Here is a 17602-nt window from a genome sequence, read left to right on the forward strand (position 1 = left end):
TAAACGAACACAGAGCAGTCATATTCATAGGAACGAACAATAGAATGGGTATTTCTAGTTGGGGAAGACGGGAATGAGGAATTACTGTTTAATTGGCACAGAGTTTCAGTTTTGCAAGATGAAAAGAGTTCTGGAGGTGGATGGAGGTGATGGCTGCATAAGAGTGTGAATATACTTAATGCCACTGAAATAAATGTACACTAAACATGGTTAAAATGTTAAGTTTTATGTTATATGTATTTTTCCACAGCAAAAAGAATAATAAAAAAGATAGGCTACAGAATGGGAAAAAATGTTTGAAAATTACATGTCTTACAATGGATTAATATCCAGAATACATAATAAACTCCTTCAACTCTACACCAAAAACTAAGTGACCAAATAAAAAATGGGCATGGGGCTTGAGTAGACATTTTCCCAAAGACATGGCCGTTAAGCACATGAAAAGATGTCAACATCACTAATCATCAGAGAAATGCAAAACATGAGATACCACTACACACATTAGAGCGGTTTTATAAAATAATCAGAAAAACAAGTTCCAGCAAGTGTGTGGAGAAATTGGACCCTTTGGGTACTGTTGCTGAGAATGTGAAATGGTCCAGCTGCCCGGGAAAACAGTTTGGTGGTTCCCCCCAAAATTAAATACAGAATTATCATGTGACCCAGTAATTGTTCTTGTGGCCGTATACACAAAAGAACCAAAAGCAGGACTCAGACAGGTATCTGAACATGAATGTGAACAGCAGCAGGACCCATAGTAGCCACATTTGGCAACAAACCAAATCCATCAGCAGATGAACAGACAAATGAGGTGTGGCATGTATGTATCCTGGAATATTATTTGCTCTTGAAAAGGAATTAGATTCTGACAGACATTACATCCATGAACCTTGGACACATTCTGCTGGGTGAAATCAGCCTGACACAAAAGGACAGACACAGAATCATCTGACTTAGAGGAGGTGGGTAGGACAGGCCCATTCATGGACACAGGACTGGAGTAGTGGTTGCCAGGGGCTGGGGGAGCACCCAACATGAGTCCTTGTTTAGTGGATAAGGGTTTCAGTGTGGGAAGGGGAAACCACCCTGGACATGAACAGCACAAAAATGTAAATGTACTTAATGCCACTGAACTAACCATGTGCTTAGAGAGGGTTAAAATGGTAAAGGTTATGTAATGTATATTTACCATGACAAAAAAAAAACACAAAACAGTTTAAGACAAAACAGTAAGTGAAAACATTAATCTTTGCTGAATGGCTACATGAGTTTTAGCAATTTTGGGGTGGAGTCTTTAGGGCTTTCCACATAAAGTATCGTGTCATCTGTGAAGACAGAGAGTTTGACTTCTTCTTTGTCAATTTGAATGCCTTTTATCCCTTTTTTGTCGTCTGATTGCTGTTGCAAGGACTTCTAGTACTATGTTGAACAATAATGGTGAGAGCGGGCATCCTTGTCGTGATCCTGATCTTAAGGGAAAGGCTCTCAGCTTTTCCCCATTGAGAATGATATTCACTGTAGGCTTTTCATAGATGGCTTTTATGATACTGAGGTATGTTCCCTCTATCCCTACAGTCTGAAGGGTTTTAATCAATAAAGGATTCTGTATTTTGTCAAATGCTTTTTCTGCATCCAGTGAGAAGATTATATGGTTCTTGTTCTTTTACTAATGTGCTCTATTGATTTGTGAATGTTGAACCATCCTTGCATCCCAGGAATAAATCCTACCTGGTCATGGCGAATAATCCTTTTAATGTACTGTTGGATCCTATTGGCCCAGAGCAATCCACACATTCAATGCTATCCCTATCAAAATACCGTCAACATTTTTCACAGAGCTGGAACAAACAATCCTAAAATTTGTATGGAACCAGAAAAGACCCCAAATTGCCAGGGTAATGCTGAAAAAAAAAAAAACAACAACAATCAAAGCAGGGCATCACAATGCCTGACTTCAAGCTATATTACAGAGCAGTGATCAGATAGCATGGTACTGCACAAAAACAAACACATAGACCAATGGAACAGAATAAAGACCCCAGAAACGGACCCTCAACTGTATGGTCCACTACTCTTCAACAAAGCAGGAAAGGATATCCAATGGAAAAAAGATAGTCTCCTCAATAAATGGTGCTGGGAAAATTAGACAGCCACGTGCAGAAGAATGAAACTGGACCATTCTCTTACATGACACACAAAGATAAACTCAAAATGGATGAAAGACCTCAATGTGAGACAGGAATCCATCAAAATCCTAGAGGAGAATACAGACAGCAACCTCTTTGACCTTGGACACAGCAACTTCTTGCAAGACATGTCTCTAAAGACAAACAGAGGGTAACAGAAGCAAAGGGGGTGGGGGGATGGCATAATTGGGTGATAGATATTAAGGAGAGCATGTGTTGTGATGAGCACTGGGTGTTATACGCCACTAATGAATTGTTGAACACTACATCAAAAACTAATGATAATAATATGTTGACTAACTGAACATAATAAAAAAAGATAAAAAATAAATTCAATAAATAAATAAAAGTCAAGGGAAACAAAAGAAAAATGAACTATTGGGACTTCACCAAAATATAAAGCGTCTGCACAACAAGGGAAACAATCAACAAAACGAAAAGGCAACCTACAGAATTGAAGATATCTGCAAATGACACTTCAGATAAAGGGCTGGTATCCAAGATCTATAAAGAACTTCTCAAACTCAACACCCAAAAAATCAAATAATCCAGTCAAGAAATGGGCAGAAGACATGAGCAGACACTTCTCCAAATGGCTAACAGACACATGAAAAAATGCTCCACATCACTAGTCATCAGGGACATGCAAATCAAAACCACAATGACATACCACCTTACACCAGTTAGAATGGCTAAAGTTAACAAAACAGGAAACAACAAATGTTGGTGCAGTTGTGGGGAAAGGGGAACCCTCTTACACTGTTGGTGGGAATGCAAGCTGGTACAGCCACTTTGGAAAACAGTATGGAGGTTCTTCAGGAAGTTAAAAAAAAAAGAGCTACTCTATGACCCAGCAATTGCAATACTAGGTATGTACCCTGAAGATACAGATGTAGTGAAAAGAATGTACCCCATATGCACCCCAATGTTCATAGCAGCATTGTCCACAATAGCTAAATTGTGGAAGGAGCCAAGATGCCCTTCAACGGATGACTGGATTAAGAAGACGTGGTCCATATATACAATGGAATATTACTCAGCCATCAGAAAGGATGAATACCCACCATTTGCATCAACATGGATGGAACTGGAGGGGATTATGTTAAGTGAAAAAAGTCAAGCAGAGAAAGATGATTATCATATGGTTTCACTCATATGTGGAACATAAGGAATAGCACAGAGAACCACAGGGGAAGGAAGGGAAAACTGAATGAGAAGAAATCAGAGAGGGAGACAAACCATGAGAGACCATGGACTCTGGGAAACAAACTGAAGGTTGCAGAAGGGAGGGAGGTGGGGAAAGATGGGGTAACTGGGTGATGGGCGTTAAGGAGGGCACGTGATGTGATGAGCACTGGGTGTTATACGTAACTAACGAATCTTGGAACATTACATCAAAAACTTATGATGTACTGTATGCTAGCTAATGGAACATAATAATAATTTTTTAAAAAGCTGGGCCACTGAAAATTCTTTTAAGTGCTGGCTGGAGAAGCTACTCCGTGTGTGTTCTGTTGGATTCTCCAAGGATGTGACTGGATGGTGCCTGGAAGACAGGTGCCCCGGCACAGGGGAGGGGCCCTGCTGCGGCCACCCTGCTGACCCATAGTCACCTCCACTCTCAGTCTTCCACCCTTGACTGGAGAATCTCGCCAGCCGCTGGGCTCTTCTGTTGTCACTTCCATCTCTCCCAATTGCTCCTGATTTCCACCGTCACAGTGTTTCGTTTCCATTGTGATGTCACCTGAAGTTTAGTCTTTTTGAAGACTTTTTGTATTTTTTTCCAGTTTGCATTTTTGGCTTGTTTTTTCTTGGTGGTTGTTTTGACTAGGTTACTCCCTGTGCATCATTATTTGAATTTTAGTGGGATCAGGAATACAGGGAAAATGCACAGATTAACCTGAAAACAAGGCATTGAGGTTGGACTCTCCTGTGTGGTGCTCTCTGACTTACTCTGTGAGGTCTGGGTGTGGGAGCTGTGTCCCTGGCTCACTCAATTCCCCAGGCAGCGTGGCTGCACCAAGCGGGAACCAGTGGCTTCACCAAGACTGGGGAGATGAGGAGCTGAGGTGGGAAGGCTGACTGACACCCTGTTCCAGACTTTGAGTCTTCTGCCCAATTAACACAGGCACTCGGGTGAGGTTGTTTTATGCAATTCTGTCTAAATGGGGACAGGTGTGTGCATGGTGTGTTCATGGCATATACACTGCAACATCAGGTGCATTCCAGGCCGCGGGGAGCGCCCACCTTGACCTAAACCCCGCTCTTGCAGCCTGGCTTCTGGCCGGCGCCTCCGAGCACCGTGCAGGCCCCAGTTGCCCAGATGGCTAGCCTGTAGCTCTTTGCAAGGGGTCGAGGGCATGTGAAAGGGCGTAGTGCGGGAGCAGGGTGGGAATGGGGCACAGCGATGCTCTGGCCCGTCTGCAGTCCCATCTCGCCAGAACGTGGCACCACTGGTGGCAGACTACTTTGCTTCCTCTTGTCACTCCTGCGCCCTAGCAAGGCTGGGGATGCAGTGGCATGCAGCAAACATTTCTCGCATGCTATGTGGGATGAATGAGATTATGTTTTGAACCAGTGAAGGAATTCTAGCGTTCAGTCATTCTTAAGTCCCTGGGATGAAGTCTACTTGGTCTGGGTGTGTACTGCATCCATGACAAACTCGATTTGGCCATGCTGAATTCATGCACACGTGCACACACACATGCATCACACACATGCACACTCAGGGACACATGCACACACGCACGAGCACACACTTGGGTTGATCTGCCCAAGAAATAGACTATGTTAACATTCGTTCAAATCTACTTTTTCTTTTTTTCCCCCAGGAGCATTTTAAAGGTTTCTTGATATGGATTTTCACATTTCTAGTTAAGGCCATAGGCATCTTCTCTCCTTTGCTGCTATCATAATAGGTGTCTTCTCTTCTGCTATATGCCTTCTAGCAGGAATATGCTCTGCTTTTGTCATGTTTTGTCAAGTGGCTTTGCTGGATGTTCTTACCACTTCTGGGAGTTTCTCACTGTTGTCTTGTTTTCCAAGATGGCTTCGAGGGCTCTGTCCTGCTTCCCTGGGTGGTTCTTTTGTGCGGCTGGGACAGCTACTTTTCTGACAGCTGTGACACAGGAACTATGTCCGGCGACCCAGCCTTAGCAGGAATGCTCTCTGCGCCTCCTCACAAGGACAGGGTGGCGTTTAGGCTGAGGCAGGAGTGTATCTTACTCTCCAGTGATTGCTATCTTTTCTCTTTTTTTTTTTGAAAGTGTGTTTTGAATTTGTTAAAAGCCTCTTCATTAATATTACTCTCCTTAGTGAATTAACTACTGTGTGAATTGTATCCATGGGTTTCCTCACGTTACTGGAATAGTGCCTACTTGCTTACGGCGTGCCATCCTAAAACAGAGTTGGATTCTGTCTGCTAGTCCTTCACCAGGGTTTCTGAGCTATAAGCTGCTTGTGTGTGGTCAGATGTGTTCCTGCACACGGCACTAGTGTGAGTCTGGAAGGCCCTCCCTCGGCTGCGTGTGGGCTGCATGGGAAGCACAGGGATGGCCCTGCAGCTGAAGGTTTGACGGGTTCCCAGGGAAACCATCTGAACCGAGGGCTTCTACTGGGAGGGGAGGTTCTTTCTGAAAAATCTCCATTTCTCCTCTGGACTCTGGCCTATATACACCTTCCATCTCTATGCGGGTTAGCTTTGATAAGTTACTGTTTTCCTAAAAAGTGCAACTTCTCATTTTACATTTATTTACATAGGATTATACAATATCTCTTATGATTTCTGAAATTGCCTGTGTTTAATAAATATTTTTCCCTTGCCATCTCTTGTTTTGTGTGTTTTTGGTCTCATCTTATATCTTTATTAGGTTAGTGATTTCTTAGTTTCTAATTAAAAAAAAAAAACCAGACTTTTAGAATGTTAGTCTCTTCCTGTGTTTGGCCCACTGATTTCTGCTTTTATATTTTTGCTCCTTCTGTGTGCCTACTCTCAGCTCACATCTTCCAATTTTCATACTGGAATTTTAGGTATTTAAAAACTCTGATATTGACGGGTCTGAGCATGTAAATCAATGACCCTCCCTCTGCCTGGCTTTGGTTGCACCTGGACCCTGATGCTTGTGTGGCTGTCCTTTCTAGATGGCTGGGTCTGTGCTTCTCACCCTGCCGCCCGTCACCCTGACAAGGCCACTGAGCACCAGCTAGTGGACACACTCCGTCTTCGTGAGGGAGCCTGTGCTCTGGGTGGACAGATGACGCAGGACTTCTGGGATGCTCACTTGGTAAACATTTAATATCTTACCAAATCTCAGCCCAGAGCACTGAGCCAAGGTGGTCTGCACTTCTGTGGTGAGACTTGGCCCCACATCTGGGCCTGGCTGGTGGCCCTCACCTTGCTCAGATATGAGGAGACCTGAGGGGCTGAGGCAGACAGGGACAGACGCATGCAGCATGAGGAGGCCAAGATGGGGGCCTCAGCCCTCACCACATTGACAGGACAGCCAGTATGGTCACAGGGATGCTGATGGTGGCCCCCAGCACGAGGGAGAGGGCAGGGAGCGGCTGAGAAGGCAGAGGTGTGTGCTCTATGTAATAATGGATCCATTTTGAGAAATAGGAGACCCGTGCATAAACTGCAGGATACAAAGGGTATGTGCAACCACGGCCCCAGCTCACTACTCCAACCTGCAACCAGGTATGGTTGAATTCACAGACGAGCGGACCCCCAGAGTCACCCTGGAAGAGAAGAGGGGTTTCCCATGAGTGGGGAGTTCAGAGCCTCAGCCTCCTGCACAAGAGGGGCCCTGGGCACCGCCTCACATCCGGCCCCACCTCGCCAGTGCTGAGGCTCTGCACCCGGTGGGTGGCACAGGGTGACAGCAGCAGGCAAGGCCCTCGGGCAGACGTGGAATCCTGGGCTGTTCCAGCAGCACTGGGGCCCATGGTGCTCTGGGCATGGACTGTGGTCGCATAAGCCACCCCAGGCTCTCCCACCCAGCTGAAGGCCACATGGTGATGTGCTTCCGAGGCCTGCAGGGGATGGCCATCCAGGACTACCACCCACCCAGAAGTGCCCCCTGGCTTAACGCAAATAAACATCTGAAAGGCCTAGGCTTGGCCACTGCCCCTCAGTGGGATGCACCTCGCACACGGTCCTCATGTTCCTGATGTCCCCGGCACACAGCATGTCCAGCATAATGTATGACAGGTGTCCGTAGAGCAGCTGGCACAGGGGTAATGAGATCAGAGGTATTTGTGCCTCCTGCAGCTTGTCTGGGATGTGGCCTGTTGGAAAGGAGTGCAGGCCCAGTGAGAGGCCCAGCAGGCTCACCCTGAGGCTCCTTCTCTTGTCCCTGCCCCCCACCTGGCTCCCTCTCCCTCTCTGCAGGGGGACCTCAGACTTTGGTCAGTGGGTGTCAGTGTGACTCTCAGCGGGTGTCAGTGTGACACATGACACGAATGTCATGTGACTCTCCCCAAAGGAGCTGGAGGAGCCATTCCCTCCCACTGCAGCAGGTCTGGGGAGAGAAGCCTCTGTGAGCCTCGTCCCTGAATGAGGGGCTGACAGTGCACGCAAGAAAGAGTCTGGGCCTGGGTTTTGCATGTCACCCCGTGTGCCCAGGTCTACCCTGATGGGCACAGTAATTGGTCCCAGAAACCTGTGCTCTCCTGGCCAGTGTGCGAGTGGTCTCATGGTTCTGGTCTTGCTTCAGCTGGAGAGGAGCTGTTTGCACCGGTTGCAGACCCACATGACCCTGGTGTCAAAGGGGTGTGGGGTGCTTGTTTGGGGAAAGGCAAGGAGTACCTGGGGAGTCAGTTTTGGAGCTAACTAATGTGTATCTGGAGGGAAGACGACAGAAAGCACAAGTTAGGTGTGTTTGTGGCTACTGCTGGCTGCACTGGCAGGGTAGTGTCCAGAGACATGCCATGCAACAGGCAGACAGTGCAGACGGAAACTCAGAGCAAAAGAGTTTACAAACCCAGGGTCTGCGGTGCTGGAAGAGGCTGCTGGGTAAAGTGCTTCAGGAAATCCTGTGGCCCACCTGCCCGGGGCCTCCACCGTGGCCACCCAGCGTAACGGAGAGTGTGCTTCCCTCCTGCCAGAAGTACTGCTGACATGGGTGCACAAGGGGCTACTGTTTTCTTACTGGGCACCAGGCAGGTGGGGCTGTGGGCCCAGGAACGCACAACACGTGACGTGAGATCTGGGGGACCCCATTCCCCCGCAGAAGCACTTCCCAGGCTGCAACAGGACGGGGCCCACAGACAACTGGAACCACAAGGTAGACACCAGAAGATGGGCATTCCAGAAAGGAGGTGGCCCAGGGGGCAGAGAGGGCCCTGAGCCATGCATGCAGAGGGTACAGGGAGCGCGGGGCTGGCAGAGGGTGGCAGCATGGACTCCGCAGCCCCCAGAGTTCACAGGGGCCTGGGATGCCGAGTTCTAGCCAGTGCTGAGTGGACAGTCCTGCCGACCACCCAGGACAATGGTGGAGTCAGAGGACAGGAGGTGTGATCTACCCATCATGCTCACATGGCCGACAGGGTCCCATGGAGCCAGGCGGACGGAGGAACAGAGTGATGAGCCTGCATCAGAGCACAAAAGACGAGGTGGAGCGTACAAGTGGGTGGGAAGAGGTCAGCCATGATTTCAAGGACTTCCTTAGGAGCGGACTGGGAAACCAGATGGAGGTTTGCATTCACGGGTAGGTCTGTCCCCTGAGTCTCGACTGGGAGCCCACGAGGCAATAGTGGAGGCAGGGCAGGGGTAGGAGAGAGAACCCCTCATTGAGGGGCTCAATGCAGGTGTTCAGTGGATGGCCAGCTGTCCCCGGAGAGCTGCAAGAACACAGCTTGCTTCCTTTCTCCCACAGAGCGTGAGCCTTCCACCAGTTGCTAGGGGCAACAGATACTCCTGCCCCAGGCACTCCTGCCCCAGAGTGGAGCGTAGCTGCCCCAGATGCAGCAGCAGAGTGCAGAGGCCCATTTCTAGTGGGGCTTACAGCATGCCCTGAGACCAAGGTTGGACCAGGGGAAGTCAGGGCTCCTGCCCCCCCAACACCAGCCTAGCAACGAGTGTCAGGGCAGGCAAGAATATGCCATGGGTGTGCAGAGATGCTGAGGGGAAAGCTGTAGCAGGAACACAGAAACACCCCAAGCCCTTCAGCCAGCAGCCCCCCACGGGGGGACCTGAGCCTCTGGTGCACAGACACAGCCACAGCAACAGCAGGGCCCACAACCCAGCTCAAGTTTTCACCAGGCTGCCTCATCCCACCTCAGGTCTATTTGGGGTGCAGAGACTTCAGTCCTAAATGTTCTCTTGTAATGTCTGGCATTCAACAAAAATGTAAAAGACACACAGGCATGCACACACTCACACCTGAACTCACACACACATGGCTAACATACAAATGGCTAACAGACACATGAAAAAATGTTCAAAATCATTAGCCATCAAGGAAATTCAAATCAAAACCACACTGAGATACCACCTTATGCCAGTTAGAATGGCAAAAATAGACAAGGCAAGAAACAACAATTGTTGGAGAGGATGTGGAGAAAGGGGATCCCTCCTACATTGTTGGTGGGAATGCAAGTTGGTACAGCCACTCTGGAAAACAGTGTGGAGGTCCCTTAAAAAGTTAAAAATTGAGCTACCCTATGATCCAGCCATTGCACTACTGGGTGTTTACCCCAAAGATACAGACGTAGTGAAGAGAAGGGCCATATGCACCCCAATGTTCATAGCAGCAATGTGCACAATAGCTAAATTGTGGAAGGAGCTGAGATGCCCTTCAACAGATGACTGGATTAAGAAGTTGTGGTCCATATATACAATGGAATATTACTCAGCTATCAGAAAGAACGAGTTCTCAACATTTGCTACAACATGGATGGCACTGGAGGAGATAATGCTAAGTGAAATAAGTCAAGCAGAGAAAGACAACTATCATATGATTTCTCTCATCTATGGAACATAAGAACTAGAATGATCAGTAGGGGAAAAAAGGGATAAAGAAAGGGGGGGTAATCAGAAGGGGAATGAAACATGAGAGACTATGGACTATGAGAAACAAACTGAGGGCTACAGAGGGGAGGGGGGTGGGGGAATGGGATAGGCTGGTGATGGGTAGTAAGGAGGGCACATATTGCATGGTGCACTGGGTGTTATACACAACTAATGAATCATCGAGCTTTACATTGAAAACCGGGGATGTACTGTATGGTGACTAACATAATATAATAAAAAATCATTAAAAAAAAAAAGACACACAGGCATGCACACACTCACACCTGAACTCACACACACATGTGTGCACACCCACCACCTACACGCATGTGCACACGTGCACACTCACTACCACCTGCCCCACACGTGTGCACACTTACCCCCACAAACATGCATGTTATACACACACATACAACACTCATGTGCACACACATATGTACATGCACACCTACCAGCCCACATGTGTGTGCACACACGTACTTGTGTACTCACACACATATGGTCACAGCCACCCCCCACCCTCCATGCGCACACACACCCATGCTCACACATGTCTTTGTGCTAGAATCACATTGTTTTGATTACTGTAACTTCACAGTATGTTTTGAAAGTGGTTAGCATGAGTCTGTCCAGCTTTGGTCTTCTTTTTTGGCTATTCCGGGTCCCTTCCAATTCCATGTAACTGGAGGGTCAGCTTTTCCATTTCTGCAGAAAGCCACTGGAACTCTGATGGAGATTGCCCTGGACATGCAGGTCACTTTGGCTGGTGTTGACCTGCTAGCATTGGTAAGTCTCCCAGCCTACAAACACGGGCTGTATGTATATTTATTTAGGTCTTTCAAAATCTGTCTCGGCAATATTTTGTAGTGTTTGGTATACAGGTCTTTCACCTCCTTGGATTAATTTACTCAAAGGTAGCTTTTCTTTTGGATGATGTAGGATAGCTTCCTTAATGTCCTCTTGTGATTGTTCACTGAAAGTACACAGAAACCCAGCTGATCTGTGTGTGTGTTGATCTTGTACCCTGCAACTTTGCTGAAATTGTTTGTCTGTAGTAGTTAGTTTTGTGTATTTGTTTTTAGGCTTCCTTGGAATTTTCCATATGTATGATTATGTCATCTGTGAAGAGAGAGTTTCTATTTCATTTCCTTTTTTAATAATAATTTTTTATTATGTTATGTTAGTCACCATACAGTATATCCTTAGTTTTTGATGTAGTGTTCCATGATTCATTAGTTGCATATAACACCCAGTGCTCCATGCAATACGTGCCCTCCTTACTACACATCACCAGCCTATCCCAGTCCCCCCTCCCCCTCCCCTCTGAAGCCCTCAGTTTGTTTCCCAGAGTCCATAGTCTCTTGTGGTTCATTCCCCCTTCTGTTTACCCCCCCTTCATTCTTCCCTTCCGTCTCCTACCAATCTTCCTGGTATTTCTTATGTTCCATAAATGAGTGAAACCATATGATAATTGCCTTTCTCTGCTTGACTTATTTCACTTAGCATTATCTCCTTCAGTCCCGTCCATGTTGCTGCAAACGTTGGATAATCGTTCTTTCTGATGGCTGAGTAATATTCCATTGTATATATGGACCACATCTTCTTAATCCAGTCATCTGTTGAAGGGCATCTCGGCATCTTCTGCTATTTAGCTATTGTGGACATTGCTGCTATGAACATTGGGGTGCATATGGCCCTTCTCTTCATTACGTTTGTATCTTTGGGGTAAATACCCAGTAGTGCAATGGCTGGATCATAGAGTAGCTCAATTTTTAACTTTTTAAGGTACCTCCACACTGTTTTCCAAAGTGGCTATACCAACTTGCATTCCCACCAACAGTGTAGGAGGGTTCCCCTTTCTCCACATCATCTCCAACATTTGTTGCTTCCTGCCTTGTCAAATTTTGCCATTCTAACTGCCATGAGGTGGTATGTCAATGTGGTTTTGATTTGAATTTCCCTGATGGCTAATGATTTTGAACATTTTTTCATGCATCTGTTAGCCATTCATATGTCTTCATTGGAAAAGTGTCTGTTCATATCTTCTGCCCATTTTTTGATTTGATTATTTGTTTCTCGTGTATTGAGTTTGAGAAGCTCTTTGTAGATCCTGGATATCAGTCTTTTATCTGTAGTGTCATTTGCAAGTATCTTCTCCCATTCCATGGGCTGCCTCTTAGTTTTTTTGACTGTTTCCTTGGCTGTGCAGAAGCTTTTTATCTTGACGAAGTCCCACAAGTTCATTTTTTCTTCTGTTTCTCTTGCCTTTGGAGATGTGTCATGAAAAAGGTTGCTGTGGCCGATGTCAAAGAAGTTACAGCCTATGTTCTCCTATATGATTTTGATGGATTCCTGTCTCACATCGAGGTCTTTCAACCATTTGGAGTTTATCTCTGTGTATGGTGTGAGAGAGTGGTCAAGTTTCATGCTTTTGCATATAGCTGTTCAATTTTCCCAGCACCATCCTTACTTATCTTCTGTCTGGTTGTTCAGTCCATTGTTGAGAGAGGCATATTGAAGTCCCCAACCACTATTGTAGACCTGCTTATTTCTCTCTTCAGTTCTGCCATTTGTTGCTTCACAATTTTGATGGTTTGTCATTAGGTGTGTAAGTGTTTATAATTTTTGTATCTTCTTGCTATATTGAACCTTTTATTAATCTGTACTGTCCTTTTTTGTCTCTTGTAGACCTTTTTTTTGTTTCAGGGTCTATTTTATCTGATATTATTAGTATAGCTACTCTGTTCTCTTTTGGTCACTATTCGCATGGATATCTTTTTCTGCCCTTTAATTTTCAACTTGTTTGTGCCTTTGGAGCTCAAGTGAGTCTCAAAAGACAGCATAGAATTGGATCATGTATTTTTATCCATTCTTCCAATCTGTCTTTCAATTGGAGAGTTTAATCCATTTACATTTAAAGCAATCACTGATAAGGAGAGACTTACTTCCATCATGGTGCTCTTTTTCTTTATGCTCTGTAGCTTTTTGTCCCTCATTTCCTGCATTTCTATCTTCTTTGGTGTTTAAAAGATTTTTTTTTTTGTAGTGAAATGTTTACATTCCTTCTTCATTTCCTTTTGTGTATATTCTATAGCTATTTTCTTTGTTACCACAGGATTACTTTGGACATCCTAAAGTTATAGCTTTCTAATTTGAATTTATAGCACCCTAACCTCAATAAATTTCTTTAATTAAATAAATCAGACATTAAACTTTCTTAACCTGGTATAAGATATCAAGCTAAAGTCTCCAGGACAGGCCACAAGCTTATAGTAAATCATGAGAAGCATTTTCATTAAAATAAAAAACAGGAAAAGGAGACCTAGGATCATTTCTAATTGGAGGTTCAACCATTGCAATAAGATCAAAAAAAATATATATATATATATTCCTGGCACGCGACACCAGGAACACGTGAGGGCATCAAGGTGTGAAAGCCCCCAGGCACTCAATGGCGACAGCACCTAAGAGCACGTGAGGGAACCCTGACCACATATTTGGGCAACTATATATATATATATATATATATATATATATATATATATATATATATATAAAGGATAAAATATGGGAAAAGAAGTGATGAAACAGTTTTTTATTTGAAGGAAATATGATTTTTTAAATCAAGTAATCCACTGACAAGCTATTAAAAGGTGGCTGGAAAGGTCAATGTGTAAAAATTAACAACTGTGACTGATCAGCAAATACAATAAAAAAGAATGTTTTCAATAGCTATAAATATTCTAAGGTACGAGGTATAAACCTAGAAAGAAAATATGAGGTCATTATGGAGAAAACCAGAATAACTAATAGATTTTTTAGATATGCTTAAAAAGATGGTTTCCCAGTTGGATTTAGAATCTTAAAGAAAACTTTTGAAGTTTGTGTTCTCAGTACACTAAATATTAATTCCACAGAGTAGACGTAACTGCTTCTCTGTATACAACAAAGACAGCCAGGTGCATACTGACAAAGAAACAGAGTGACTGATGGGTGCAGATGCCGACCTCCAGATACCTGCACCCCCATAACTGACAGAATTCTTTCTTTCCTGTAGTGACACAGAGCTGTTGTCCTATGCAAGCTCCAATAAAGGAACTGACCCCTTAGTTCTCTTACCTTGTGGAGAGATGAGTCCCCATCCTGTAGACCAGCAAGTAACATTATGAAGGTTCACATCTGGGGGTGCGATGCAGACAGGGAGCACAGAGTCAGAAAACACAATGCGAGATTTCAGCTGAACCAGGGCGATGTCACCTCCAACAGGGTGGTACACTTCATATGTAGGGTGCACGATCACCTTGTTCACCTCAAACCACTGGGTGTGACTGCCTGCAAACCTGAGGTCCACCAGGCCCACATATATATCAAAAGCTTCAATGCTCTTGTCCCTGTGGGGACAGAGAACAAAGGCACAGTGACTTGAGCATCTTGCACCTGGGAAGCAAGGGGACTCTCCGTTCACAGGCCCAGGGAGGCCTGGAGCATGGTGGCCTCAGTCTCCAGGCTCTCAGCCAGGATATGGAAAAGCAAGTTTCTGGCACACTGAGAACCTGGCTGTCTGGCAGAATTTCCCCCAAAGAAACCCCAACCCGGGCTAATTGAGGATTCAGGGACTCATCATGACCTGCTGGTCACCAACAGCCCAGGACGGTGGACTTGTCAGATGTACAGTGAGCCGCCTGTGAAGGTAGTTCTTTCCTCACCTCTCTTCCTGTGATATGTCTCCACACCTATCTCAAAGAACCAATGGCCCTAAGGAGCCCTCAGCCCCGTGCAAGGAGAAGCTGCTGTGGGTGGAGCTGTGTGCTGGGCCCCACCCTCCCCCATCCCTGAGAATTCCCAGCCGGATGCAGCCCCCTGGTCAGTCCAGCGGCTCTGGACCTCCAAGGGAATGGCTTCTGGCACTGCCCACTCACCTATCGAAGCAGTGGGCTGCCGACAGGATCCAGTACTCATTGATGATGGACCCTCCACAGACGTGGAAGCCTCTATACTGCACGCTGACTTGCCATGGCCACTTCCTCTCCAGGGCATCCATGCCCCCCACAATCTTCCCCTGTATGTAACGATGGCCACAGGCTGAGGAGAAAGGGACAGAGCCTACAAGTAGCAGCAGTGGCAGAGTGGGCTGGGTGCAGACATGGAGTGGTTAGGAGGTCTTGGGAAGGGGAGGGTCAGAAAGGGCAGGAGGGGGAAAAGGAAGGGAGGGTAGGGGAAGGGGAGGCCAGGGGAAGGGATAGGAAGGGGGAAGGGGAAGAAGGGAAGGGAGAGCAGGGGAAAGTTGGGGAGGGCTGGGGAATGGAGGGGGAGTGGAAGGGAAGGGTGGAGAGGAGAATGAAGGAGAGGGCCAGAAAGGGCAGGGGAGGGAAAAGGAAAGTAGGGCAGGGGAGGGGAGAAGCAGGGAAGGGGAGGGTCAGAAAGGGCAAGGAAGGGAAGGGGAGTGAAAGCTGGTGAGGGAAGGGGAGGGCTGGGGAAGGGCAGGGAAGGGGAGGGGAGGGCAGGTCTCCACCCCAGGAAAAAGCTCCGGACTCGCCACTAGGACTACAGTCAACCTGGGCCCTGAAGGGTCCTACCCACGTCGGAGTTCAAAGCTCTGCCCTCGCTCCGGGGGCGTCTGTGGGCCACGGCTGCAGCCTGGGCGGGGAGCAGGAGGAGCAGGAGCAGGAGCAGGCAGGGGGCCGCAGGCGGTGGCGCTCCAAGCACCACGCGTGGGCCAGACAGCAGGGCGGCCATGAGGTGGGAGGTCCTGTGGAGCGAGCCCACCGGCCTTGTGCCCCTGTGTGGCTACGCAATGTGTGACGGCACCAAAGTGCGGCACCAGGAACACGCGACGGCACCAAGGTGCGACAGCGCAGGGCACGCGACACCAGGAACACGTGAGGGCATCAACGCGCGACAGCGCAGGGCACGCAACACCAGGAACACGTGAGTGCATCAATGCGCGACTGCGCAGGGCACGCGACACCAGGAACACGTGAGGGCATCAACGCGCGACTGCGCAGGGCACGCGACACCAGGAACACGTGAGGGAATCAACGCACGACTGCGCAGGGCACGCGACACCAGGAATACGTGAGGGCATCAACGCGTGACTGCGCAGGGCCCGCGACACCAGGAACAAGTGAGGGCATCAAGGTGTGAAAGCCCCCAGGCACTCAATGGCGACAGCACCTAAGAGCACGTGAGGGAACCCTGACCACATATTTGGGCAACTACATCTGAGACACGTGGCAGTGCCCCCCTGTCCCTCTGTCCCACTATGTGGGACCCCCCCACCCCTGGCAGTTTGCAGGCTCCTTGTTCCCCATCAAAGAGCTGGCTCTGGGGGGTCTCCTGGTGGCCTCTGGCCCCTGGCAGTGGTCTTCCCTCCCGACAGCCTCTCTGGGCGCCCTTCCCTCCTTGAGCACCTGCTCTTGGTGGTCTCTCAGAATGCAAGTCCTGGGTCATCTGGGTGGGCTGTTGTTCCCTCCCCAGGGCTATTCTGATCTGTCCACTTGCATGTTTCCCAGATGACAGGACTCCACCTTGGCCTCCTTGGTGCAGACTTGTGATGGGGAGGAGTGCTGCCTCATACTGCAGATGGGGAGACAGAAGGGCCTCATCATGTGTCCAGCTTTCCAAGGGTCCTTCCTGCAGGAGGGGTGTGGGAGACATCACCTGGATTCTCAGCCAGGAGTGACATTCCCGCGGACACTTGGTCATGTCTGGATACATTGTGGATGATCAAAATTGGGGGCCTGTGATACTGGCATCTAGTGGGTTGTTCAGGGGTGTGGCTAAACATCCTGTAATGCACAGAATGCTCTCTGAGAACAAAGAATTTTCCAGGCCCAAATGTCAGTAATGCTGAGGTTGAGACGTCTTGGCCAACAGGCTCCACAGGGATCACATTACTGTGGGGAAAGGGGCTGAAAGTTGGCCTTCAAGGGATGCACTCCGCTTCTGCACCCACCTCCGTCTGTTGGGGGACAGAATGGTGCAGCTTTTCTCATGTTTGCCTTAATAGGCAGGATGGTTAGAACGTTTCCATCATGTTGGGCCACCCTTTTCTGTGGCTTTAGTTAGGGCTATTTGTGTGTGTGTGTGTGTGTGTGTGTGTGTGTGTGTGTGTGTGTGTGTGTGTTGGGCCACCCTTTTCTGTGGCTTTAGTTAGGGCTATTTGTGTGTGTGTGTGTGTGTGTGTGTGTGTGTGTGTGTGTGTGTGTTGGCATTGCAGGCTTCTACACCCAAGTTGGACACAAGGGAGGAATGAAAAACCCCAGGGAACTCCCCACGGAGTTGTTCTTCAAATCCTGTGGCCCCTATCTAGTATCTACCCTTCACAATCTTCTGATGTGTGACTTGTATTGTGACTAGCGGAGGAACAAATGGAATGTGTTCATCATTCTTGTCTAAACCT

General features: G+C 47.5%; 1 protein-coding gene across 1 annotated transcript; it reads right to left on the reverse strand.

Annotated features, from left to right (window-relative positions):
* Positions 1-6671: 6671 nt before the first annotated feature.
* On the reverse strand, positions 6672-15936 carry PRSS38 (serine protease 38). The gene is made up of 5 exons (XM_087862482.1): positions 15777-15936; positions 15120-15282; positions 14320-14591; positions 7333-7475; positions 6672-6926 (listed from the first exon to the last, which is right to left on the reverse strand). Exons 1-5 carry the CDS (start codon positions 15934-15936, stop codon positions 6672-6674), a joined length of 993 nt encoding a protein of 330 aa, XP_087718608.1.
* Between the last annotated feature and the right edge of the window lie 1666 nt (positions 15937-17602).

Source organism: Ursus americanus, chromosome 5 (genome assembly GCF_024610735.1).
Source record: "Ursus americanus isolate L20-20 chromosome 5, mUrsAme1.1.p, whole genome shotgun sequence".
NCBI lineage: Eukaryota > Metazoa > Chordata > Mammalia > Carnivora > Ursidae > Ursus > Ursus americanus.